Source organism: Dasypus novemcinctus, chromosome 11 (genome assembly GCF_030445035.2).
Source record: "Dasypus novemcinctus isolate mDasNov1 chromosome 11, mDasNov1.1.hap2, whole genome shotgun sequence".
Lineage (NCBI taxonomy): Eukaryota > Metazoa > Chordata > Mammalia > Cingulata > Dasypodidae > Dasypus > Dasypus novemcinctus.
This window is the reverse complement of record NC_080683.1, coordinates 3,617,215-3,643,134: the sequence shown is the minus strand read 5'-3', so window position 1 is coordinate 3,643,134 and position 25,920 is coordinate 3,617,215. Positions and strand designations below refer to the sequence as shown.

At 38.2% G+C, this 25,920-nt stretch overlaps 1 protein-coding gene across 1 annotated transcript in view; it reads left to right on the top strand.

Moving 5' to 3' along the window:
• LOC131280359 (sodium/potassium/calcium exchanger 1-like) overlaps positions 1-25,920 on the top strand; it is a 232,745-nt gene that overhangs the window by 188,434 nt on the left and 18,391 nt on the right. Inside the window, exons 19-26 of the mRNA XM_071218410.1 lie at positions 4,418-4,438; positions 8,161-8,178; positions 8,909-8,929; positions 14,615-14,635; positions 15,264-15,281; positions 17,093-17,110; positions 18,171-18,188; positions 19,126-19,146. Of these exons, the coding sequence (XP_071074511.1) occupies positions 14,623-14,635; positions 15,264-15,281; positions 17,093-17,110; positions 18,171-18,188; positions 19,126-19,146 (88 nt within the window). The 5' untranslated portion in view covers positions 4,418-4,438; positions 8,161-8,178; positions 8,909-8,929; positions 14,615-14,622. The remainder of the gene's footprint in view (positions 1-4,417; positions 4,439-8,160; positions 8,179-8,908; positions 8,930-14,614; positions 14,636-15,263; positions 15,282-17,092; positions 17,111-18,170; positions 18,189-19,125; positions 19,147-25,920) is intronic.

The window sequence follows — 25,920 nt, the reverse complement described above, 5'->3', positions numbered from 1 at the left end:
GGAGCTCCTTACTCCGTCACCATCTTGCTGGTTGTCTGCGTGTATTTATTAGAGAAGTTGTAGGTTTACAGAACAATCATTCATAAAATTCAGGGTTCCCATATACCACCTTATTACTAACACCTTGCATTGATGTGGTACATTTGTTACAACAGATGAAAGCCCAATTTTATAATTATACTATTAACTTAGGGCTCACTGTGTTGTGTACTTCCATGGATTGTTTTTACATTTTTATTCTTTTAACATATATACAATCTAAAATTTCCCTTATTACCCACATTAAAGGATATAATTCAGTGCTGTTAATTATGTTCACAATATTGTGCTACCATCACCCCAATAATTACCAAGACTTTTCCATCCTCCCAACTAGATACTCTGTACATTTTAAGCCTTCACTCCCTATTCCCTATCACCACATCATCCCCTGGTAACCAATAGTCTTGATTCTGACTCTATGAGTTTCCTTATTCTAATTATTTCATATCAGTGAGATCATACAGTATTTGTCCTTTTGTGTCTGTCTTATTTAACTCAACATGAAGTCTTCAAAGTTCATCCATGTTGTTGCATTTATCAGAACTTCATTCTTTTAGGGCTGAATAATATTCCATTGTTTGTATATACCACATTTTGTTTATCCATTCATCAGTTGATGGACACTTGGGTTACTTCCATCTTTTGGAAATTGTTAATAATGCAGTTATGAACAATGGTGTGCAATATCTGTTCAGGTCCCTGCTTTTAATTCTTGTGGGTACATGCCTAGAAGTGGGATGCCCGGTCATATGGTAATCCTATACTTAACTTTTTTAGGACCTGCCAAACTTTTTCAAGCAGCTGCACCATTTTCCACTCCCACCAGCAATGAATGAATGTTTCCTAGGTCTCCACATCTTCTCCAATACTTATAATTTGTGTTTTTAATTTAAATGATTATTTTGTGTTTTGGGCCATGTTCTTTTCTTACTTTTTTATTTGACAGTATGTTTTAAAGAAATAACCATTTTTCCCAATTTATCTCAATTTATTTAGCACATTGCTTCTAAGAGCTGCCAAGTGTTTCAAAGTATGTACTATACTCATCCATTCTTCTTGTGATGGACCCTTAACTGCCTCCATCTCCTTAGAGGCACAAACAATACTTCAGTGAACATGCTGGTTTGTGTCTCCTTTCCTTCCATTAGATTTATAATTTTACCTCTACCATTTAGGTATTTAATCCCAAAACTCAGACTCTTTCCACTATTCCCTGTCTCCCATAAAGAGACATAAGAGCAATTCCTACTAAACATTCATTTGTACCTGGAGCATAACTTTTTAGTCTCTCTTCCATGCAATTATGGCCAATATGACTAATTCCTTTCCTAGATGATTAAATCTTTCAAAGTCAAGCACAGTGTTTTTCTTTTCACCATTCTATCCCCAGATCTTATATTAAGAAACATTTCTTAAATAAATGCCTCACCTATTTCCAAGATCTGACATTTATAAGCTCTGGAGCAATGACGAAATTAAAACATATCTCTGTCTCAGGGAAACGTTGAAAAGATGCAAAAGAAAAGAAAGGAAATGAGAGTAAAATTGTGTTTGTTTGCTAAAAGCTGCTAGAAGCAAAATACCAGATGTAAGTTGGCTTTGATAATTGGAATTTATTAGGTTAAAAGCTTACAGATCTGAGACCATGAAAGTGACCCAATCAAGGCATCATCGGAAGACCCTTTCTTCCCAAGCTGCAGGTGCGGGTAATCAGGCCCATGGGGGCGTCTCCTTTCCCCTCCCCCCCCCCTCAGTCTCACTGCCTTCAGCTTCTAGGTTCCTCTGTCTGTAGCTATTTTCTCTTCTGGATTTGTTGATTTTAACTTCTGGAGGCTTCCCTCTGCCTCTGCAGCCTTCTTTCTGTGTCTGTGGCTTTTTATTCCTCCATTTATAAAAGACCCCAGTAAATGGATTAAGACCCACCCTGGGTCATGTCCTACTGAAGTGATCTAATCCAAAGGAAGGTGCCATAACTGAATCTTATCAAAAGACAACCCTGCTTCTAGAAATATATTCAGAAGAACTGAAAGCAAGAATGTGAACAGATATTCGCCCACCCATGTTCACAGCAGCATTATTCGTAATTGCTAAAGGATGGAAACAACCTAAGTGTCCACCAACTGATGAATGTTTAAACAAAATGTGGTATATACATATGATGGAATACTATTCAGCTGTTAGAAGAAATGAACTTGGAATGCATATGACAACGTGGATGAATCTTGAGGATATTATGTTGAGTGAAATAAGACAGACATAAAAAAGATATTCTATGGTCTCACTGATATAAACTTAATATGATGAGTAAATTTATGAAGTACAGGTTAGAAGGAGACAGAACATGGGTTGAGAAGGTAGAGGTGACAATGTAAGTAGAATGTTTAATAAGGTTGATTGCAAATATGTAGAAATGGATGGAGTTGATGTAACATAACATTATAATGTGTATAACTAACACTGCTGATTTATAAATGTGGTTGTGACTGAAAGGGGTAGTCTAGGGAGGTTAGTATTACTTGAAACACAGCTAGAAGATGATCTAGGAGGAACTGTACAGTAGAGTGATTCCCGTGGTAGATGAGGATTGTGGTTAATACAAATACAAGAGTTTTCCTCTATGTTTTAGTTTGCTAAGGGGGTGCTGATGCAAAGTACCAGAAATCTGTTGGCTTTTTTAATAGTGATTTATTTAAGGGTAAAAGCTCACAGTTCCAAGGCCATGAAATGTCCAAATCAAGGCATCAGCAGAGATGCTTTCTTGCCAAAGTCAGCTACTGTTGATCCTGCTGCGCTACCAAGTGGTGAAACAAGATGGCCCCCATCTCTGAGGTTTCAGCCTTCCCTTCCAGGCTCACGGTCTCCTCTTGAGTTGCTCTATCCAGCCTCTTGGGGCTTTGTGCTTGAGTGATCTTGTAGTCCTCTCTCTCCTGGCTTGTCTCTTAGGACTTCTGTCCTTGAAGTTCAACTGTGGGCAAAACTGGAGTCTTTTGTCTCACATGGCAGTTCCCTTTTTCCTCTTCTTTCTGTGTAAGTCAGTTTTTATCAGACCCAGCAAAGGGGCATGGACTCACCAACATAGTACAACAAAAAACCCTACAACAATCTTAACAGGGAATCTAATCAAAAGCCCCTCAACTGAATTTAATACAGTCAAAGGGTATCACACCAAGAGGAATAGATTAGTTTACAAGCATAATCTTTCTCTTTTTGGGATTCATAAAATAATCTGCCACACTCAATTATAAGGTGTTAAGAATATAGAAAGGGAGCAGAGGTAGCTCAAGTGATTGAGTGTCTCCCTCCCAATGGGAGGTCTTAGGTTCGGTTCCCTGTGCCTCCTAAAAGAAGATGAACAGAGAGCAAGCACGAACAATGAGGAGGTGGGAATAAATTTTTTAAAATAAATCTTTTAAAAAATATATGGAGATACATGGGGAAAATACAACTAATGTACCCTATAGACTATTGTTAACAATAATATTTTAATATTTTTGTAGCAAAGGCAAAGAATGTACTATATCCATGCTAAAGGTCAAAAAAAGAATATAGGATTTAGTTTCATGAGATATGAATATGATCAAGTTCTATTTTTCAATTTCTTTATTAACGAGGAGACCTTGGTCATGTCATTTAAATAATCTGTGCTCATTTATTCATCTTTTGGAACGCTGGGGAAAACAATTGAGTTTGTTTTTAGGATTAAATAAGATAAATGTGCCTGTATCGAAGCAATGCTTCAATAATTTGTTAAGCTGCTTTTTGTCTGTTATTTTTATCTTCATATATATTATGAAGATAAAGTCGTTGTTGTTCTTTTAAAAAAGTGCCAATCGACAATAGGTTTACATACACAGGAATAGATTAGCTTTAAGAACAGGACTTTCTAGGATCCAAAAAAGACTCAAACTGCCACAAATAGTATATGAAAATCAGTCAAGGGAATTAAGTTTAAAGAAAGAAACTTAAGGTAATGACTGGAACACCAGTACCAAACAGTCAACACAGAGTTCTGTGAGACATGAAGTTAAAAGATCGACTCCAGTGTCCATCTGCCTCCTGCACATCCCAGCGCTGCTAATTATCAGCTATGGGACACTGGTATAAGAGAGACTGTGTTAGAGATTAAGCCAGGTAATCTCTGTGACCCATTTCTTCCTCTGTAAAATTTGGGTAATAGTTCCAGACTCATAGGGTTAAATCAGTCCAATCAGAAGAAACATTGGAGCTGTCTGACATATAATCACTTATAAATACCAAATGTTGGCTTAGTTTTAGATGGTTGGATGTTCTAGAGCCGAGGCAAAGACATTATCAAGAACTTCAGTCTCCCGTGAGGCCAACCCCACCACATTCACATCCTTGTATTTTATTTTAGGAATAGTTGCAAAAGTCAAGGGTAAGTTCATTTTTCTATTTTTTAATTCAAGGAAGACATCTGGGCTTCAGTTATAAATTTGCAATCTGTAGACATGCAAAGGGTATTTAAATCCATGAGACCAAAATGGGAACATCTAGGAGGTTAGTGTAGATAGAGACAGAAGAGGTTCAAGGGCTGAGCCTCGAGGCCCTCCAACATTTAGAAATCGGCAACCTAACAAGGAAACAGCAAGGGAAACTAGAAGGGGCGGCCCAGGAATGAAGAAGAGAACATATAAACTCTAGAGAGCATGGTATCTCAGAAGCCAAGGAAGGAACCACTAGGAAGGAGAGCATGATAAATTGTGTCAAATGCTGCCAGTTATGACCCACTGCTTCATTCATGCCTTCTCTCTCCCATATTCATAATCCTATTAACAGGATATTTTTTAAATCAAACATTGAACCCTTATATCTTATCTACAGTAGTAGATAACGAAAGTTTGGGGCTCCTAGAAAATTAGACATTGAAACAACTCATTGTTTGAAAATCTTAATTTCCTGCCAATCAAATCACTCTCACCTGTTTATTTCTGTATTTTAAGAATACAGAACACAATACCTGCCAGTAAGTTCAAGGTTTTTTTCCTCAGTTTGAGTGGCTTTTGGAAAACCAAGTGCATAAAGATGTCCAGATATGCAAATCTCAATATTCTTATTTCTCATTTTGAGTTATTCTCCAATTAATCAAAATTTTGGAAGGCACCAACAATTTGCAGGAAAGTTGGAGGCATTGATAAACTAAAAGAATAATAACCTTAAAACAAATAAAATCCTTAAAAAAAAAAAAGACTGGAGTAAATCTAGAGAAGAAAAAGCTACTTTGAAAGAAAAGAAGAGGGTGAAGGACAAGGAAGATATTCCCACCCACCCCCGCCCCCAAAAAAAATGCAGATGCTGCTACAACATATTTTCCATGTCCTTCTCTGTGCCCTGGATGAGAAAGTAAAGCACAAAGGAATTTACCAGCCTCCGGTGAGATTATCCACACAGAAGAGTGAAATCTGCAGATTCATTTCTTCATGTGTGAGTTTGTTTTAGAAAAGGCCCATCAGTAAATTCCTAGTCAGCGTCTGAAATCTGTGAGCGTCCATCTTCACAGGGAAAGGAACACTCTACCGAAGCTATCAACCCTCTTTCTCCCAGGAAATGACACAGGGCAACGGAAAAGTGGGAAGGAGAGAACAATGCAGATCAAATCCCCTTAATTTCGAGGCTCAGACCCAGAAAAGACAATGACTAAATTGATTATAAGAGTATGATTAAGGTGTTATTGAGCTAATAAATAAATTTATTTTTGTCAGTATCTCCAGTACTGTATAGAAATCTCCTTGTTCATTTGTCAGTTGTAATTGACATTTGATACCCTGTAGAACACAGTCTTAAAGTCTTAAAATAGTTCTTTTTTACTGCTGAATATTCAGGATCTTGGGAATCTGTGTGTCATGAGCTCTTAAGCTCCTTTACTTCCATATTATCCATCATTCCCTTAACTCCTAGTTAATATGGAAAAATTTAAAAGCCTTGGGTAACAACAGAGAAAAATTTCATTATATCTCCTGAGATTAATTATAATCATGTAAGGAAAACAGGAAGTTTCAGACTCAGTAGTTGTACAGAGGAGAATGAAGGTATAAGAATATAGAGTTTGTTTGTTTGGACTACTTAAAATATTCTCAGTGTCAGAGAAAAAAAGTAGAAAGAAGAATAAGAAACTATATTCCCAATGCCAGGTCAAGGTGGTCAATTAGGACCAGTCAGCCTGAAAGTAACAATTAAGCCTTTAGCTGGGCAAGAGACAGAGAAGACGAAAAGCACCAGATCGCCCTACCCATCCCATTTTCCCCACAAAATGGCACCAGGAGAGGGTCAATTAGATGACAGATGCATAGCACAAGAGGGGAAGAGGGGAATTTACTTCAGGAAACAGATCTCTTTGGGGATTTTCCTATAATACTTTTGTTTTTTAGAAATGTGTACAGATCATTAGTAGGTTCCAATTTTTCTCAATTGATTCAAATTTTGGAGGGATCTGCCTATGTAATTTTGGCCATTTTACTTCATGATAAAATGTTATACTATCAGTAGATACCAAGTCGGACTTCTGTGTGAATTAAATTAGTTAAATCCTTCAGAACAATGTCTGGTGTCTAGAAAGTGGTCAAAATAAATTAACTATTATTATCCATTATGTAAAGTAATTAAAGTCCAGACAATGTATTAAAAATACTTTGTCTTCTCCAGACAACCTATGACACTCACTTGTGTCTGTTTTATTTTAGATAGCACTGAGATGAGAAAAAGTACATTGTTTTGCTGTTTTTTACTTCATATCCTATAATACTTGGCAGAAAAAAGTGCTTTTGTTAACCCTGATTGCCACAGTGCCCAAGCACTGGGAATATAATTTCTTAATCTTCTTTCTACTTTTTTCCTCCAACACCGATAATCTTTTAGTAGTCAAAACAAACAAACTAAAGTTAACCACAAAATTAGCAATAAAGAATAAATATAATTAAACCATAAGCCTACATAGCTTTTCTTATTATACCAGATGTGGAGGGTTCCATATTATAAAGAAGTAAGATTTAAACCCAACTTGAAGAAGCATATTAGGGAGACCTTTAGATGCATGCAAGACAAGCTTATTTTCTGTGCCTGCATTTTAGGAACTACCATGGTGACCTCCAGAATCTCATGTCTTAAAGTAGTTTTGGAGATGCAAGTACATGAAAAATTTTTTGCATAATCATTGTGTCACCGAATCTTAATATTCTTTTAATATTCTACACTGCCCTCCAATGAATCAGCATTTTTTATATTACTGACAGTTTATGGGAATGCTTAAATGCACTGCTAATCCTTTAAACACACCCCCCCCAAAAAAAGACAAGTTGTTAAAGAAGAGAGTTTAGATAAAAGTCTTGGACAAGAACCCAACAAACATCACACCAATTAAGGGATTGTACAATTTGACAGAAATACTGTCCTAAATTTAGTTGAAATTCCTTGTCAAGAGCAAACAAAAATACAATAGTGACAATTAGGTGGTTTTCATAATCTTTAAGCAAAGAGGGGGCTTAGTTAATGAGCGTATAATAGGGAAGCTGGAATTTAAATGTTTTGAAACTTCTTGACAAACCTCCAAATGTGACCCACTGCAACCGGGGCGATGTTTTAACCCTCTGCAATGTTTGAAGAGATAAAGGCTTAAATAAATCCCAAACAGAATAATCGCTTTGTTATTAAGAAATCACTGGAGCCACCAAACTGGCTTTGCTCTTAGACCAAAACAAACAAAATATTTTCATGGACAGAAAGTATTTTGATTCTCAAAAAAATAATTTGATTAGGATTCCACACTGTAAAGAATAAGTCGTCATGAGTATTACTTAGCACAGTTGAACGCCTTAATGTTCACAGCAGTCAGTACTATCCATATTTCTAGGTTCATGTAGACAAATAATCAAAGAACATATAGAGTTAATTTGTAAAATCAAAAATCCAACAGGAAAATTTTGGGAGAAATATCAGACCACATTAATCATTAAATAAATATTTTTTTAGCTATGAACTATAAATATAGCTTAAAATACAGAAAAGAAACCAATTGCCCAACTGTGGAGAAATAAATGGGTTATTAATAAAATAAGGTAATATATTACAATGAGTAATGCCAATTTTTTTCTCTCTCTAAATTAGAAGCTGTGGGACCAGCCAGTAAGTTATGCATATATTTCTCTCTTCTTTAGGTCAGTTAGCTCACGTGTGTGTGCAAGTGATTCTTTCAATGGACTGTCTTGAAATTCTCTATGTGCAGAAACTGATTTCAATTGTCTTTCATTCCAAATAACAAAAATCAACTAATGAACTTTAAGATAGGGGAAAAACCACTGGTTTTAAAAAGTAGGAAAAGGTCAGGAAGAAGGTATCCTGAGATTCCTCATACTTTCGTTATTTGAATTATTAGAGGGTTAATGGAATAAACGAAGATAGAGAAAGTGGGAGAGTGGAAAACAAGAACACTAAAGAGGGTGGAAAAGTAGAGCTCCTCAGGTTTAAATGAGCAGTATTTTGACAAATTATGAACGGTCTCAAAGCCCTAGTGAGGCTAGGATGGAGCTCCAATCTGCATTTATGAAGTTTTTGACAGCTTCCTGAGCCCAAGTAGAAATGGGAGAATAAACTGAATTTCCCTTTGGAAAGAGGCACAAGCGTGGGCTTCTCACTCAGTGGAGACACTCCGGAGGGAGTGGCTAGATCGCGACCCCCAGCGTTCCTTCCCGTTCCTGACTGTAATGTATTCTTTATATAAGATTAAAACAGCAAAGTATCTGACGCGGAAGTTTTGGTGTGTATTGGATGTCATCTTAAAAGACACCTGGGAAATGACTAACAATGGGTAAATGTGCTACACAGCACACTAACAAAATTTATTTATTTGTTTCAGCAAAAGCAGCTTCAGCTCCAAGTAAGTTCATTACACCTTTTGTAATTTTCATACACATTGGAACTAATTCAGGATATATAGGACTTTTGTCAGACTGACAGTTTTCATTTTCAATAGCGCAAAACCTAACATTTTACTGAATTACTGATAATGCTTTTGAAGTTTAACCCTTCAAATATACAACTCACCTTCCAATATCAAAAAAAAAAAAAAAAAGAAAGGTTCACCCAGGAAAAAGTACATACCAAGAATTTTTAGTGAGATGAACTGTAAGCAGGTAAAGGATGCCAGTCAGAGAAATAAAGAGGCAAAAACATCATGAAAAGAAAGCATGGAAAACAACATGCGAAAGCAACTTCTAATGCAGCAACCTAATGTATTATAGAGTCTAGATAGCAGGTGAGGAAGTGATATTTTACAATATCACTCTCAGCATTTCCCAATTATTCAGATATCTGGAAGAGTAAGAATGCAAGGAGTTTCACAGAGACAGAAAACATTAGAGGTTATGAGAGGAAAAGGGAAGGAAGAAAGGTGATTGTATGTTTAGTGGCTATAGAGTGTAAAGAAAATTTTTAAAATGGGCTTTAAAAGCGTGTGATGGTGATGTCGGGAGGGGCAGGGTGTAGGTCCAGCTTGACCAACCCCATGGCACCCCAGCATGACCGTTTAGCCCTGTGCAGGCAGGGCCCTTATCTATCTTTCCTTCTACCCTATTTGCAGTATCTAGACCAGGGCTTAACCCAGATTGTTGCTCAAGCAATAACTGTTAAATAAATTATTTTAAAAGTGCTTGAACAAAGGCACACCCACGTGCAAGGTCAAATTCCAGGGAGAGGTCAGCTCCTGTGCTAGTACTGATGACCTGCTGAGAAGTGTTTTGCTAAAACTATCCCTCTGCTTTAAAAAAAAAAAAAAGGCAAGGAATTTTGGCCTTTGTTCCGGGGCCACCTTCCTCACGCATCTTTGGAAGCTGCACCCTTTCTATCCCTGAAGCCTGAAGGTTCCAGGTTGACTTGTGGGGTGTTGTTTTGTCCCCAGCATACCCCAGGAGCTGAATCACTTCCCCATTTCCCAGTCATAAGGTCAGCGGATGTGATCCTCAGTCGAGGCCAGAGCCACGGATGACAGGACAAAGGGAAAGGAGATACTGTCAAGAGGGAGCGTAGGACACTAAGAAACAGACAGAACGGCACTACAAAAGCCCTGTGAGTGAAGGCGCATCTCCGTCCACAACCATACAGGCTTAAGATGAAGGCAGAGAACGTAAGAAAGTTGGGAAAATATTTTCTCTGACCTCAGACATTGTTTCCTCAAAATAACACTTCTATGAATGTGGCTTCGCTTTGAAGGGATTTGCATCCTGCTTACCTGAGCACCAGGGAATCCGTGTAAGGAAAAAAGAATGAAGACAATGTGTTTTGCCATAGTTGGTTCCACATGGGAGTCACCTCCTTTAAGTGTCATGAGTGTGAACTCTTGGAAATTCGACCTCATGAGATTCCTGAGAATGAACACTTCAGAGAAACTGTTTGGGATTTAATGAATTTGGGAAAGTTACAGTCACATCAAAGAAATCATGCAGGAGTAAAACCCTATGTATATAAGCAATATTGGAAGTCCTTCAGCCAGGCATTACATCTCACTGAGCATGAGAATATTCATATATAAATCAGTATTGTAATGAACGTGGGAATACTCCACATCTGAAGCAAACCCGCAGGGAGAATGAGAAAAGTCGTACTAGAGAGAAATCATGAGTGTCCTGAATGTAGTCTGCTCTTTACGATCATCTTTTATTCCTCATTTTAAAAGCCATACAGGGAGCAAGCAGAGAAATGTAATAAATGTGGGGAAGTTTTCAACCTGATAGAAAACCTCTTTATTCACCAGAAAATTCATACTGAAGGGAAATCATATACATATGGGAAAGCTTTAATTCAAAAGTCAAATCTCAGACACAGAGATTTCTTATTTGAAAGAAACCCTCTGCATGTAAGGGATGCGAAAAATCCATTAGATAAATCATATGTCACAGAACATGAAAAACTCACAGTGGACAGAAACAACGTGAATGTAAGGAATGTGGGAAAGCCTTCAGACAAAAGCAATACCTCATTAAACACCAGAGCATTCGCTCTGGAGAAAAGCCCTATAGATGTTATGAATATAGAAAAGCCTTCAACCAGAAGGAAAACTCATTGCCCTTCAGAGAATACACACTGGAGAGAAACATTATAAATGTGGTGGATGTGGGAAAGCTTTCATCCAAAAATCAAGCTTCATTAGACACCAGAGAAGACATACTGGAGAGAAAACCTCAATATGTAAGGAATGTGGGAAGGCTTTCAGTGGCAGATCAAATCTCACTGAACATGAGGAATTTCACAGTGGAGAGTAACCCTACATATGTCAGGAGTGGGACACAGCCTTCACCAGAGGCAGTAGCTCCTTACACATTACAGTAGTCATACTGGAGAGAAACCCCGTGAATGTGATGAACGTGGAAAAGCCTTTTCTCCAATCACACCACTTACTGCACAGGTGAGAATTCATGCAGGTGGTAAGCCTTACGAATGTAAGGTATGTGGGAGGGAATTTTCTCAAAGTGCATCTCTTACTATGCATGTTATAAGTCAAACAGGTGAGAAACCTAATGATTATGATTGTGGAAAAGCCTTTAGTCAGTTCCCAATTCTTGCTTTACATGTGAGAATCTATACAGGTGAGAGGCCTTATCAGGGTAATGAATGTGGAAAAACTTTTAGCCAGAAGTCACACCACATTAGACATCAGAAAATTCAAATGCATTAAAAATGCTATGAATTCCTAGAATAAAGAAGGCGTTCAGCAGATTTATAACACATTAGAAAAATTCATTCTAAAAACTAATTTGGGAAAGACTCAAAAAGAAGCCCAGAACTTATTTCCAAGAATTTTCATGAGGATAAAGATTAATAAAATAGAGACATGTGTCCCACACATATTCATAGCACACAATGTTATTGCTGGGCTTTTAGAAGCCTTCTTATTTAAAGGAGGAACAAGTATGGATTCCGCTCTACCTCTGCTACTAATTATGGTTCTTGAATGGAAGTTCAAACTAGTGCAGTAAAATGAAAGAAAAAGTGATATAAGAATTAGAAAGGAAAGGATAAAATTACCATGTTTAGGTAATATGATACCCTACATAAAGCTACAATTATTGAATTATTTGGTATTGATGCATAAGCTATGTGAAATAGACTCTTCATTTCCAGCCATATCCGTATTATTCGATCTCTCTCTTTATGTCATAGAATCTATTATTAATGATTTTGGGGTAAATACAAACTAAATTGGAATTCGAAAGGAACATTAGTTGGTCATTTTTGAGGTCCATATCAAATAAAGAGCTACACTATGGTGTGTAAAAACATAAAATGTTAGATAAATGAATAAATAAGAAAATATGAAATCAAAATTAAGGTTACAAATATTTGATGTTGAAATTCCTCATTGGTTCTCCTAAACCTAACAAGGTGGAAGGAAGTGAAAGAATAGGGAGGAAAAGCGGATGTGGCTCAAGTGATAAGGCCTCTGCCTACCACATGGGAGGACTTGGGTTCGATCTCTGGGTCAATCCCTGAAAAAGAAGGAGAGCAAGCCAGTGCCCACGCTGTGAGCCGAGCACCCACGCTGTGAGCCGAGTGCTTGCGCAGCACGCTGAGTGCCCATGTGGGTGCCTGCATGGCAAGCCGAGTGCCCACGTGGCAAGCCAGTGCCCGTGGAGCAAGCCGAGTGCCTGCGCAGCGAGCCAGTGCCCACACAAGTGAGTCACGCAGCAAGATGATGACACAACAAAAGAGAGACAAAGGGGAGAGTCAAGGTGAAGCACAGCAGAGACCAGGAACTGAGGTGGTGCAATTGTCAGGGAATCTCTCTCCACATCAGAGGTCCTCAGGACCAAATCCCAGTAGATCCCAGAGGAGAAAGACAAGAAGAGAAGACAAAAAAAAAGAAAAATAGATACAGAAGATCACACAGTGAATGAACAGAGACAGCAAAAACAGCAAGGCAGGGGCAGAGGCGGGGAAGAAAAAATAAATAAAAGCAATTACTCAACTTAAAAAAAAAAATAGGGAGAATTTCACCTACCAAAACCCTTGCAGGTGCAGCTCCACTTTATCAAAAACACCAGAGTGTGGTGGCTCCAGACAGAACAACAGAAGCTACAGCTCTTCCTCCTCAACTCATTGCCAATGAATAACCCTACTTAATTGTCCCAAAGAAATAGTATAAATGGGAACTGTCTTGATCCAATCATTTATCCATCCAATAAGTATTTCCTGTAAGTCACATCTGTGCTCACACCAAATGGTGGTGATTCAAAGATAGGTAAATACATCTTACAGAGCTCATAATATAATAGGCAAGAGAGACAAATAAATGAAAAGCAGCAGCATAATAAATGCTCCAAGTCAGAGTAGAGCAAAATAGGGCCAGATGAACTCTGTTTTAGGCTCTCCTGAAAATACTCAAAAGAATTACGAGTTTTCAGGAACGAGTAAGGGGTATCATGATAGATTTTCATTTTAGAAATATAACTTGGAAGCAATGATGAGACTGTGTTGGAGGGAACCAAAGTTTAGTCAGGAATACAAATTATCCCTTGAATAATTCCAGGAACACAATGAACTGTCGACTGTCTGTGCTGCTTTTGCTAATACTGGCTCTGAGGGTGTCCAGCTTTGCAACTATCCAAGTTTGCATTCTTCCTTTTCCCTTTTCCCTACCATACTAAGGTTTTTGTTAATTTGTAAGACATTTTTAAAATGATTAACATAAAAACAGTACATTCAGGCAGTTGCAGTCGTGTCCCCAAGCGTCGGTCCCGCGACCAGGCTGGCCGGTGGCAGCCCGGGGGGCACCAGCCGCCCCCCCCCCCCCCCCCCCCCCCCGCCTCCCCGCGCCCCGAGGGGCCGGGCCTGCAGGGGCGCAGCCCGCAGCTCATGCGCGAGAGGCGCCAGCTGGTGGCCCGTGGTGCCTGGCGACGAGGGAATTGGGGCCTTCCCTGAATCACAGCCTTTTCAAGGGGGGAACCGCCCACGGAGCGGCTGGCGCGGGCTGAAGCGTGCGCAGACCTGAGGCGCAAGCTGGGGCTGGAGGTCCCCCGCGGCTGCCCCTCCAGCGGCGCCCTCGGTGAGCGCCGCCAGCACCCAGCGGGGACACCCGGGTCACAGCGCCCGGACACCCTGAAGCACACGTGGTCGGCCTCGTGGCGTCAGGACCACGCCCCTGTCCACCCAGGGCCTGCTGGGGAGCCGCGTCGCCAGCGCTTTAACCTCGCCGCCGAGCCCCGGAAGCCGCGGCCTGGAACGCGGACCTGCAGGACGCTCCAGCGAGAGCCGCGCCCGGCCGCTCTCGGTGCCGCCTTTCCACTCTTTCCCGAGATGGCCTGTCCTTTCCTTCTGAATGGGCGGCGTCACTTCTGTTTTGTTTTGTTTTTTAAATTAAGTCTCTGTTGAGCCCTTGTGATGAATCTATTAGTTAATGTATTTTGGGTTTTAAAAAAATACATACAACCAAACTTGGCCATACCAGCAGGAGTGGGGCACTAAGGAATTAGGTATGAAAGTTATTAAAGCTCAGCTTCAAAAGTAAAATTGAGAGACCCTTAGTCTCATAGCAATCTACCTCACTCACTTATTTGTTTTTACATTTTAGAAATCGCCATGAAACCTACCAGTAAGTTATTTTCCTGTTTCTCAATTTGTATATATTAGGAAACACAGTGCATGAAGACCATTATAATAATATCCTTTTGTAAATCATAATATGCTTATTTCCCAATCTAGGTTCCTTACCTATTAATCAGAACTTTTTAGATTGTGACAGTTTACAGAAGAGTTTTAATACTCTGGCTAACTAAAGGAAACACAATAAAAGTAAAAACTTGCCTCACTATAGACTGGAATCTATATAACCAAGGAGAGTTTAGTTTGAGAAATCAAGAAAAGGGGGGCAAGGGTAGAAAAAAGTAAAGTTAAAATTTTTAATCAACTTAAAACTTTCCTAAAAGCTTTTGTACCTCTGCCTGCAATAGACAAGACTGTAAGGCAGCTAAAGGAATGTACCTGTTTCTGCAGAGGTCTCAGCAGATGTCCTCCAGTAAAGGACACCAAAATCTGCAAAATTAGGTCATCTGTTAAAATAAGCTTTCACACTCAATTTCTTTATTCTGAGGCATCCTCCAAAAACTGCACAAATGAAAATTGTATTTTAATCTAGGAAAACTGTAATATCTCTGATACCATCCATGGCCTAGACAAATTGTATTTATTTCTTTTCTTGCTTTGTCCTTGTATCTTAAAAGGTTCTGGAACATCTATTCGTAAGTTCTGTTCATCGTTGGAATTAAAGCACGCTAATTACTGAATGATAGGAGTTAAGAGAAATGCTGCCCTCATTTATTTGAAGTTGTTAATATCAAACATAATTTAATCTTGAAATCAAAGTGATAATCATACAAATAGGTAAGTCAAGTAAAAAAAATGAAATAAAGAGAAAGACATTTAAAGGGTGAGAATTTTGCTAAGTTCTTAAATGTTTTAACCCATGATAAAAGGTGAGGAATGTAAGTTAAATGGGCCCCAGAAAGTACATTTCTTTTTTTCCCCAAAAGTAAGAAAGTGTGAATACATGGGTTAATATAGTTTGCGTAAAATTTTATCATGGAGTTTTCATTTTCAGAAGATCAAAAAGCTAATAATATTAGAGTTATTGGTAATTATCTTATAATTGAACTCCATTGATCCATACTAAAAATAAATATTTTATCAGGAGAACTGATCTGTTACTGAAAACAAAATTAAAATTCTCATATTAGGAGAGAATAAAATAACCAATGTTTTAAATGAAATTATTTGGAAGCAGGAAAAAGAAATTAGTCATAGAATTAAAGGAAGGAAGCAAAGAAGGAAATAATAAAAGCAACATCTAAACTTTGTACACAGTACACGAAATGTCATTAAAAAGATAGAAAAAGGAGGAAGTGAATACAAGAATGGTTCATATACCTGTTTCTACTAGGACTTCCATATTAAAAGGTCACAGTAGTGATGTAGGTAAAACTAAATACTGGAACAACACAAAGAAGTATCTTGAGGTTGGCCTAACACAGTAGATCAAACCGCTCTCCCTTAATTATTTTTGTTTGTGTTAGGTTTCCAGTTTAGTGAGGCTCAGAAACAGACCAAAATTCAGGCAGGGAAAGTTTCTTAGATCACCGACAAGGTGGGGGTCTGCGGTGAAAGACTTCAGCCCCTCGACTGCGCTGGGGATACCTATTTGAACTGGTGGATTTGGACAGGTTGGAGGGGGACGTGAGGATATGGGGTGGAAGAGTACCCGGTCTGCAGTTCCCAGAGTAGGGGTAACATTTTGGGAACTTTTGTTCTGAGCATACTTGATCACTTGGGGGAGTGAGTGTTCTGTGGCTTGGCGAGGGGGGAAGGAGCAGGGAGGGGAGCGGAGCACATTTTGAGTTGCGGGTCAGCATTTACAATCTAACAGATTGTTTTTCAGAAACTGTTGGAAAAATATCCAGTAAGTTACTTTTCTGTGAGTAGTGTCTGCAAAGTGAAGATCTTTTTGTAGATGAGTCTGGATATGCACATAATCAACCTTACAAATCTCACTGTTATTCTCTTACTTTCTCTGTTCCCCTCATAATAGTGAGTCTTTTTAGAGAAATTTGACAATTTTCAGGAAAGCTTAAATGCACTTCTTATAAGACAAAATACCACAAAACAAATAAAAATCTTTTGCAAACCAAAATCTAGAAGGAATTTCTACCAAAGAGTCCAGTTTTGCAAGAAAAGTAAAGGGTGATAGGTAAAGTTTTAAATACTCAAAAATTTTCCTAAAAGAAAGAAATCTTGCACGAAAGAATAGTCTCCCTCAGCAAGAGTTCCTTCAGACAGAACACTAAAATCCCCAGGATTGACCAGCTCTTAAAATCATCTTTTGCTAAACAGTCTCATCCGTCTTGCAATACCCTCGACATTTCTTTTTGGAGGCGCCCTCTGAAAAGTGCATGAGTAACATTTTTGTCATAATTCACAAACCTAGAGAAACTTCTTTATCTGATATATTTTCATATACCACACATTACTCATGTCTCTATTTTTCTCTTCTTTAAAGGACCTACACCATCCATCCGTAAGTTCCTTTTCAAATGCTAAATTCTATAGAATGTAAGCTAATTTAGTTCCCTAGTGTTACTACAGTGTCAGCAGTGTAAAATGTCAATGCCAACATTTCGCTATACTTTCTCTTTATGATATAGATAGATAATTGATGATATGGTGAAAGATTAAGAAACTATTAATGGATAATATTCATTATGAGAAATACTATCATTATCAAATCAGTATTTAATGCTAAATCCCAATCTGATACACATAAGCATAGGAAAGAGCAAAGTTAATAAGATTGTAACAAGGAAAAGGGAAATTAAGTGGTCTGTCTTCTTGGCAGACCCCAAAATGATATAAACCTATTGTAAGAAGAAAAGCTCCAGGAAAACCATTTGCTTTGCTCTTCCACCAGAGTCGGATAGCTCCAACTCCAACCATCCATATCTTCTCTTACAACATCTAGTGCAAATTTGACCTGCCAAAAATGTTTGCATCAGTTTTATAGGTCAACAAGCTTCTTATCAACAAATGGTTGAATAACATGTACAGTTAATGCACACAATAGAAAACCCAAACAGCAAACATTTGATGACATACTGAGCCTCAATAACTGTTCAATAAATTAAAATTGTAACTACTTAAATATTTCTTTTATTATAATTAATTTTTTTATTTTTAAAGAAGCTTTAGATTATATATGTTTTACATAAAAAATATAAGGGATTCTCATATGTCCCCTCCCATCCTTTCCCACATTAACATACTTACATATTTCTTTGTATTACATAAGCATAAATAAAATCAATGATACTGTAGTAAAAAAAGATTTCCATGTATGTTTCTAGATTTTCAGGTAAGTGACAATAGTTGTTTTATGTGCTTTAACCCATACCACCAAATTGAGCATTGCTGAGAATATAAAAGAAAAACAAAAATAATTTCTGAGAATATATTTAGAACCAAGTAAATATCATGACTAAAATCTAGAAAAGAATCCAAATGCCTAACTGTGGTAGAATTGAGTACTAAACAATATTATGTTACATTATATAATTAGAACAACTGCTTTTTCTCTAAATTAGGATTTGCTGAACCACTTGGTATGTTATTTTTTCTCAATTTTTCTATCTTCTAACTTAAATAATAGTCTGAATTTATTCTTCAGGTTTTTAAGCGTTTCTGTAGACTTGATTTTTTTTTTAAGATTTTATTTCTCTCCCCTTCCCCCACTCCCATGTGGGCCAGCTCCACACGGGTCAAGGAGGCCAGGGGTTTGAATCGCGGACCTCCCATGTGGTAGACGGACGCCCTAACCACTGGGCCAAGTCCGCGTCCCGACCTGATATTTTTAACTACTCCCTAAGCCAATTAAAAAGCAGCCCTTGATGAAATTTTTAACCAGAAAAATCAACTGAACAAAAAATAATTAGAAAAAAAAATGTACAAAAGACTCTAGGATTAGTCATAAATTCTTAATCAAATAATGGAGGATAACTGAAAAAGATTACTAGAGAGAGTGGGAAATGGAAAAAACTGAAGAAGTAAAAAGAAAGAAATAAAGTTTTTGACAGTCTCTGCAAGTTCTCAAAGCACATGAGAGGCTGATGGAAAATAACTAATTAATTTATAAAAAGAATAAACTCACTTACAAAATGCATAAAACTATTTAAGCCCGAGTTATTCAAATGTTGGGAAAAAATAAGGGATATACAAAGGAATGAGCTCCTCTTTAATGACGAGTCCCAAACCAAAGTTTCTTACCTTGCAGGGACTTCGTAGAGGGGTACAAACAGCAAGGGGGTGACTAGCCTGTGGTCCTCTCAGCCAAGAACCTAAGAACTTACAGGCTCTTTCCAGGCCTGAAACTTGTACCTTACAGACCTCATAATGGACACTGTGCTAGAGATCACAGCAGCAAATTAACTGATGGGGAAATGTTTGTGCTTCTTGAGTGTCATTTTATAAGACTCCCCCAAGAAAGTAAGTTGTACATTTAATAGTTAAAACATAAAGTAATTGCTTGTGTTTTTATTTTAGCAAGAACTTCACCAATCCCTGGTAAGTACATTATCTTATTCATAATTCTACTGCTAAAATCTATTGCTGTGTACCCAGGGCTATTATTAAATTTTATAGTTGTTATTTTTTCAGTGGAGGAAAAGCTAAGAATTTTGCTGTTGTTAAAAATCATCTTGAAATGAAACCCAGATGATTTATAGTAAAGTGAATACCAATCAGGTCGACTGACTTACCAGTAACAAAGAAGGATGTTCTTACAGGGGATAAAAAATGAGTTGAAGCTGAGAAAGATAAATAGAAAAATACAAGGAAAGAAAAGAATAAATTTTTTTTCATACCCTATAGAGTCTTTTGAATCTATACACAGGAACCAAAAATTGAGCTGGGAGGCTGGACAATTAAAGTGAATAAAAGTTATCTAAGTCAATAGAATATAATCAGATAGGAATGAGATTAAAAAAGGAAATAGAAACCCTAAAAGATAAAAAAAAAAGAGATGAGGTGGGAAAATGAAATGACAAAGTGATGATGGACATATACGTGAAGAAACCAGGCAATTTTGGTTCCAAGCCTGACAGGAACAAAGAAACATTCACGAAGTCATATAAACTAAATGTCCTCCGGTTTCCTCTCAGCGCCATCTCCTCCATTCAGCCTATGGGGAGAATGAGATATACTAATTCTATTCTGTCTAAGGGCCACACTTCAAGTGACTCAAACTAGACCATGAGCAGACTACTTGCACCCCCTTGCCCTATATTTAAAATTCTAAATTAAAAGGTTTTATTTCTCATATGTTCCTCACTTCTCCTTTCAGTGCCCTTGCCAATAGAGAGCACTGTAAGAACTCTGAAGCAGATAGGCCTCCAGACCGTTACCCGGAGAAACAGAAAAAAAAGGTTTTTTTTGCAAATATACAGTTTTTAATGTTTATTTACTCTGGGGAAGATGGCACAGAATAGTCTAGAAAAGGAGAGTAAGATTCTAAAATTTGCTGAGTTTTAGAACACAGTGGAGCTACAGCAGTGCAAAAGAAAAGAACCAATCTCAAAAAAAAATCAAAGAAGGTATTGCCCAATATAACCAAGTTACAAGACCACTTTTTAAATCATTTTGGTATTATCTTTACACTTGGAAATATGCATATTCTTGATCTGGCAATTCCACTACCAAAAATATATCCTCCAAAATGGTATCTGATACTGCTGCCAAATCCTGAGCCTTTTTTGAGGGTGGTGGTGGTTTTGCAGTGAAACTCAGGTTGCTTTTTGGCTCTCCCCACTGCTTTGCTGTCTGCTAGAAGCCACTCTTCCAAAGTTTTACTGCTATTGTCTTCTCTCCTGTTCTCTTTTTACTTGTAACCTCTTGCTTTAAAAAATAATAATAAAATTCCCTTTATTGTTGTTTTAGCGGAGTTTCAGATAGTAGGTACATGTACTCCACCCACCATTTTTATTTGGAAGTCCCATACTTTTTTCATCATGTGTGTCTTCTCAACGGCTAACCCTTTTCTCTAATGCATATCTGTCATTTCTTCTACCAGAGGCTTAATCATCCTAACCTTGATGTTAAAAGATAGAAATACTTATTAAAAAATACCAAAAAATCAAGAGAAATTTGAGATAAGGGTAATTTTTGAAGTTTGCTTTCTCTTTCTTTCTTTCCTAATACACCTGTTAGCCAAACTGTGTCTTTGACCCTTCGCTGGGATGTGGAGATGGAAAGGGAATTAATAGAACATACATTTGATATTTAATACTTTGCTTATTCTTGATATACCTGCCCATTTTTTCAAGGGCAAATCAAGACGAGATGATTAAATGAATGGCTCTCAAGCTCTGTAGAGATGAGGCAGTCTTTACCTGCTTAGCTACCATGGATTTAGTTCTGTATTGATTGTAGACTTAGGGTGGACTCAGGAGGGGTAGCCCTGACTGTCCTGTCACTTTTCATCCAGGGGCCCCAGGGTAATTCACTCACTTTAGTGACAACACAGTCTAGACCCCAGGGAGCTTGGGCACTGTGGACCATTCTCGACCAGATGATGGGGTGCAGGCAGATCCTTCCCGGCTTTAGAAACGGAGCCCACTGATAGGCTGGTTAGCTCCTTAAATTCTACACTGACACATTTACTTCTTGTAGAAGATCATAATATACAGATAAGTAAAACTGTTGAGCCAATCCACACTCCTACCCATTGTGGCCGAGAGTGTCTCTTGTCCTGTACCTTGACCAACACCAGGCACGAACACATTTTAAAAGCTCTGTCAGTTTGAAAGGTGAAAATGGAACCATTTTAGTTTCTTGTTTGCTTGTTTACTAGTTAGAAGATTTTTTCCAATATTTTTTGCCACCTGTACTTCTTCTTTTGTGACCTGTGTGTTCATATGTTACACTGATTTTTAATTAAGTTGTAAAAACTTTTTATATTGATTAAGGATACTGGCCTTTTGCTATCACAGTTTCTTGTTTAAATAAGGAAACTTGGGGGATATATGGGGACCTCATATTTTTTTAATGTAATATTAAAAAAATAAATAAAGACAAAAAATTTTTTAAAAAGGAAACTTTCTAGTGACTTTTTAAAGTTTCAGATTACATAATGTTTGATCATACAAAATAATTTATATAACATGTTATTAAGTACAATAATAAAATGAAAACCCTTGAGCCTACCACTCAGCAAATAATGGCTTTTTAATATTGAAACTTTTGTAGTTTTTAACAATCAATCTTTTTTATGAGAGTGTCTCTCAACTCCAAGATGATATGAATATATGCTTACATTTCTTCTAATATTTTTATGGCTTTTTACATTTAAATCTTTAATATATCTGGAATTCATTTTGGTGTAACATGTGAGGAAGGAATCTACCATTTTTTAGGTTCTTCATTCTTAACAGCAGTTTACGGTTTGTATTTTTTAACCGTAGTCTTGGACTATTAGGCTTAATGCAGCCTTTACTTTTCAAAAAATCAGATTTTACTAATAAGAAGCAGATTAACTTGTTTTGTGTTGTCTCCATCAGACATATATGAAGTTCTTATTTTCAAGCTTAGTAAGTAGTCTGCAATTTTTGGTTTGCCATATTTAAATTATAAGCCACTTCCCTGAAGACTTAGCAAATTGGCAGTTAATAAAAACAAAACAGAGAATAACATTACCAAAATGGCAAAGAAGGAAGCTCCAAGCTCCCAGCCCTGCACAGAAACATAGAAAAAGGAGCAAATACTTTCAGAACCAACTTTATCATAATTCCGATTATCAGTCCAAGGTTTACAGCAATCAAAATAATGTCGAATGAAGAAAAGTCAACAAAAAATAATAGGAAAGCTCTGTGATATTTTTAATTGCCCTTGTCCCATCCCTTCCTAGACTCTGCATCACTCTTGAAGATGACAACCTGCATTCCTAGTCTGGGGCCATGGTCCCTGATTGGGGAGGAAGCAGAGCAGACCTTATTCAGAAAGTATTGTCTTTATCTGTTCTAACCTGTCTGGGCCATCTGAAGGACAGTCACAAAGTGCATGTCTCTGTTTTATCTAATGTGGGACTCTCTCAGGGCAGAAAAGTAGCAGGCATTGCTCAAAAACACTGTAAAGATAGAGAACAACCTGAAGCCACATGTAGATAAAGATTATGGTTGAGACATAATCTTTATTCAAGTAAAAGTGAAACTTCTGAACCCAATACAATTTAATATGCCCAAAGGAGCAATCCACCTAAATCCTTGGAAGAAAAGCTGAGAAGAGTTTCTTTGGAATATCAGGGCATTCAAAAGTATCAGGGGAAAAAAAAAAGTATCAGTATATACTGTAGAAATTAGAAAGCAACACATGTGTCCCTGGCAAAACACGTGCTCAGAGAAGACACACCTGAGAAGCTCTGATCTCTAGACTTGGTGCAAGCTTGGCTATGTGTTAAAGACATGCCCTACCACAGAACCAAACAGCAAAGGCTAGATGTGTTTGTTTAGCTTTTGTTTTGTTTTGTTGGGTTTTTTAGCTCCTGACATTATCAAAATCCCTGTAAAAACATTAACTGAACACAAGCTAAAGGAACAGAGATTTCAGTGTTCACACATAATAAGGAATATAGTCTTTGCAAAAAAAAGTTTGGAAAGATCATCAAACAAATGGATGACTACAGCTGTCAACAATCAAAAAACAGCAAGCACTGGGCAAGAGGCAGAATCTTATTTCTAGAGTTACCACATGTAGTGGTTTGACACTGTTTATGAATTCCAAAAGTAGATACTGGATTATGCTTGTAAACTGGTTTGTTCCTCTGGGCATATTAGATTATATTGGATACAGATGTTTCATTTTTACTTGATTAAATAATGATTAAGGCTTTGACTGGCCACATCAGTAGGATGTTGAGTATCTGCCCCCTTGGTGGGTGGGAACTCACAGAGAAACTGCGCAGCAGAGAAGGGAGATTGGAGTTTTTGAGCTGGAGCCCAGGAAGTAAACACACAGAGAAGCAGATACAGCAGAGGCCCTGGGAGAGAGAGAAGCCAATCACCTGATAATCTACAGCTGGCCTTATAGAAAGAGCAAAGTGACTGAGCCCAGAAAGAAGCAAGCCCTGGGAGGAGAGGAACCCAGGAAGCCTGAACCCCTGCAGACATCAACAGCCATCTTGCTCCAACATGTGGCAACAGACTTTGGTGAGGGAAGTAACTTACATTTTATGGCCTGGTAACTGTAAGCTTCTACCCCCTTTATAAAAGCCAACAGATTTCTGGTACTTTGCATCAGCACCCCTTTGGCTGACTAATACACCATATTATATAATTCCAATGTACAGTTTTCAACAAAAATCACCAGGCATACAATGAAAAAAGGAATGTATGGCCCACTCAAAGGAAAAAAATAAATTGACAAAAACTGTCCCTGAGAAAACTCAGACGTGGGACTTATAAGACAAAAATTTTAAAACAACACTCTTAAATATGCTCAAAGAGCTAAAGGAAATCATGGGCAAAGAACTAAGGAAATCAGGAAAAGGATGTATGAACAAGGGGGGAGTTTCAGGAAAAGGATGGAACGACTCGGCTGGCCCCGCCTTAGCTGAACGAGGCTGCGCTTTAATCCTGTTCCTGGAGGCGGGGGTGAGGAGCACAGCACAGAGCTGCAGGCCAGCAGGTGAGGTGCACGGCCTCTGAAGCCACAGGGAACTATGTATGGCTCCAAAAAGAAGCCGACACTCTCTGAGGGGCCACGACCCTGACCAGACTCCCTATCATCCATGTGCAGAGGGTAACTGGGGGAATAAGGTCGGCCAAAGCACACCATGCCCTGCAAGGTCATAGGACCCTGCAGCTCTGTGTTGGCGGCCTCATCCCTGCCCCAGGCACAGGAGGAAGGCTAACCTCATTCAGCTGGGCCACACCTTAACCGAAAATAACATCTTCAAAACGTCCTATTTACCATGGGTTCACCACCACAGGAGTGGATTAAGATTAAGAACTTGGTGGGAAGCGGACTTGGCCCAGTGGTTAGGGCGTCCGCCTACCACATGGGAGGTCCGCGGTTCAAACCCCGGGCCTCCTTGACCCGTGTGGATCTGGCCCATGCGCAGTGCTGATGCGCGCAAGGAGTGCCGTGCCACCAGGGGTGTTCCCCGTGTGGGGGAGCCCCACGTGCAAGGAGTGCACCCCACAGGGAGAGCCACCCAGCGCAAAGAAAGTGCAGCCTGCCCAGGGATGGCGCCGCACACACAGAGAGCTGACACAACAAGATGACGCAACAAAAGAAACACAGATTCCCGTGCCGCTGATAACAGAAGCAGACAAGGAAGAGCACACAGCGAATAGACACAGAGAACAGACGACCAGGGGATGGGAGAGAAGGGGAAAGAAATAAATAAAATAAAAATAAATCTCATTTAAAAAAAAGAACTTGTTTTTTTTCTGGGGTACACAGTTCAACCTACCACAGTCTGCATTACCCTGATACCAAAGCCAGATAAAGACATCAAAAGATAAGAAAATTACAGGCCAATTTCCCTTAAGAATATAGGTGCAAAACTCCAAACTATTAGCAAACCGAATCCAACAGCATGTTAAAAGAATTATATACAATGACTAAGTGGGATTTATGTCAGGAAGGTAAGCGTGGTTCAACAAAGAAAATTAATCAATGTAAAATCCATCACATTAATAGAATAAAGGAAAAGAAAACATGATTATTCCATTTGAGGCAGAAAAGGCATTCAACAAAATTCAATACCATTTCATGATTTTAAAATAAAAACAGATATAGAAGGGAGCTTCCTCAACATGATAGGGAGGATATATGAAAACTCACCATTAACATCCTACTCAATAATGAAAGACTGAAAGCTTTCTTCCTAGGATCAGGAACAAAAGAAGGATGTCCACTGTTACCACTGTTATTCAACACTGTACTGGAAGTTATAGCCAGAGCATTTCGTCAAGACAGAGAAAAAGAATCAGAATTATAAAGGAAGATGTAAAACTATCTGTATTTGCAGACAACATGTTCCTATATATAGAAAATCCCATGTAATCCACAAGAAAGCTACTAGAGCAGTAAATAAATTCAGCAAAGTTGCAGGGTACAAGATCAAAAAATCAAGTGTTTTTATACACCAGCAATGAATGATCCAAAAAGGAAATCAATAAAGAAATTGAATTATAATGGCGCCTAAAAGAATAAATTACCTAGGAATAAATCTAACCAAGGAAGGAAAATATTTGTACACTGAAAATTACAAAATATTAGTGACAGAAGTTAAAGAAGACCTATATAAATGGAAAGATATTCTGTGTTCTGGATTGGAAG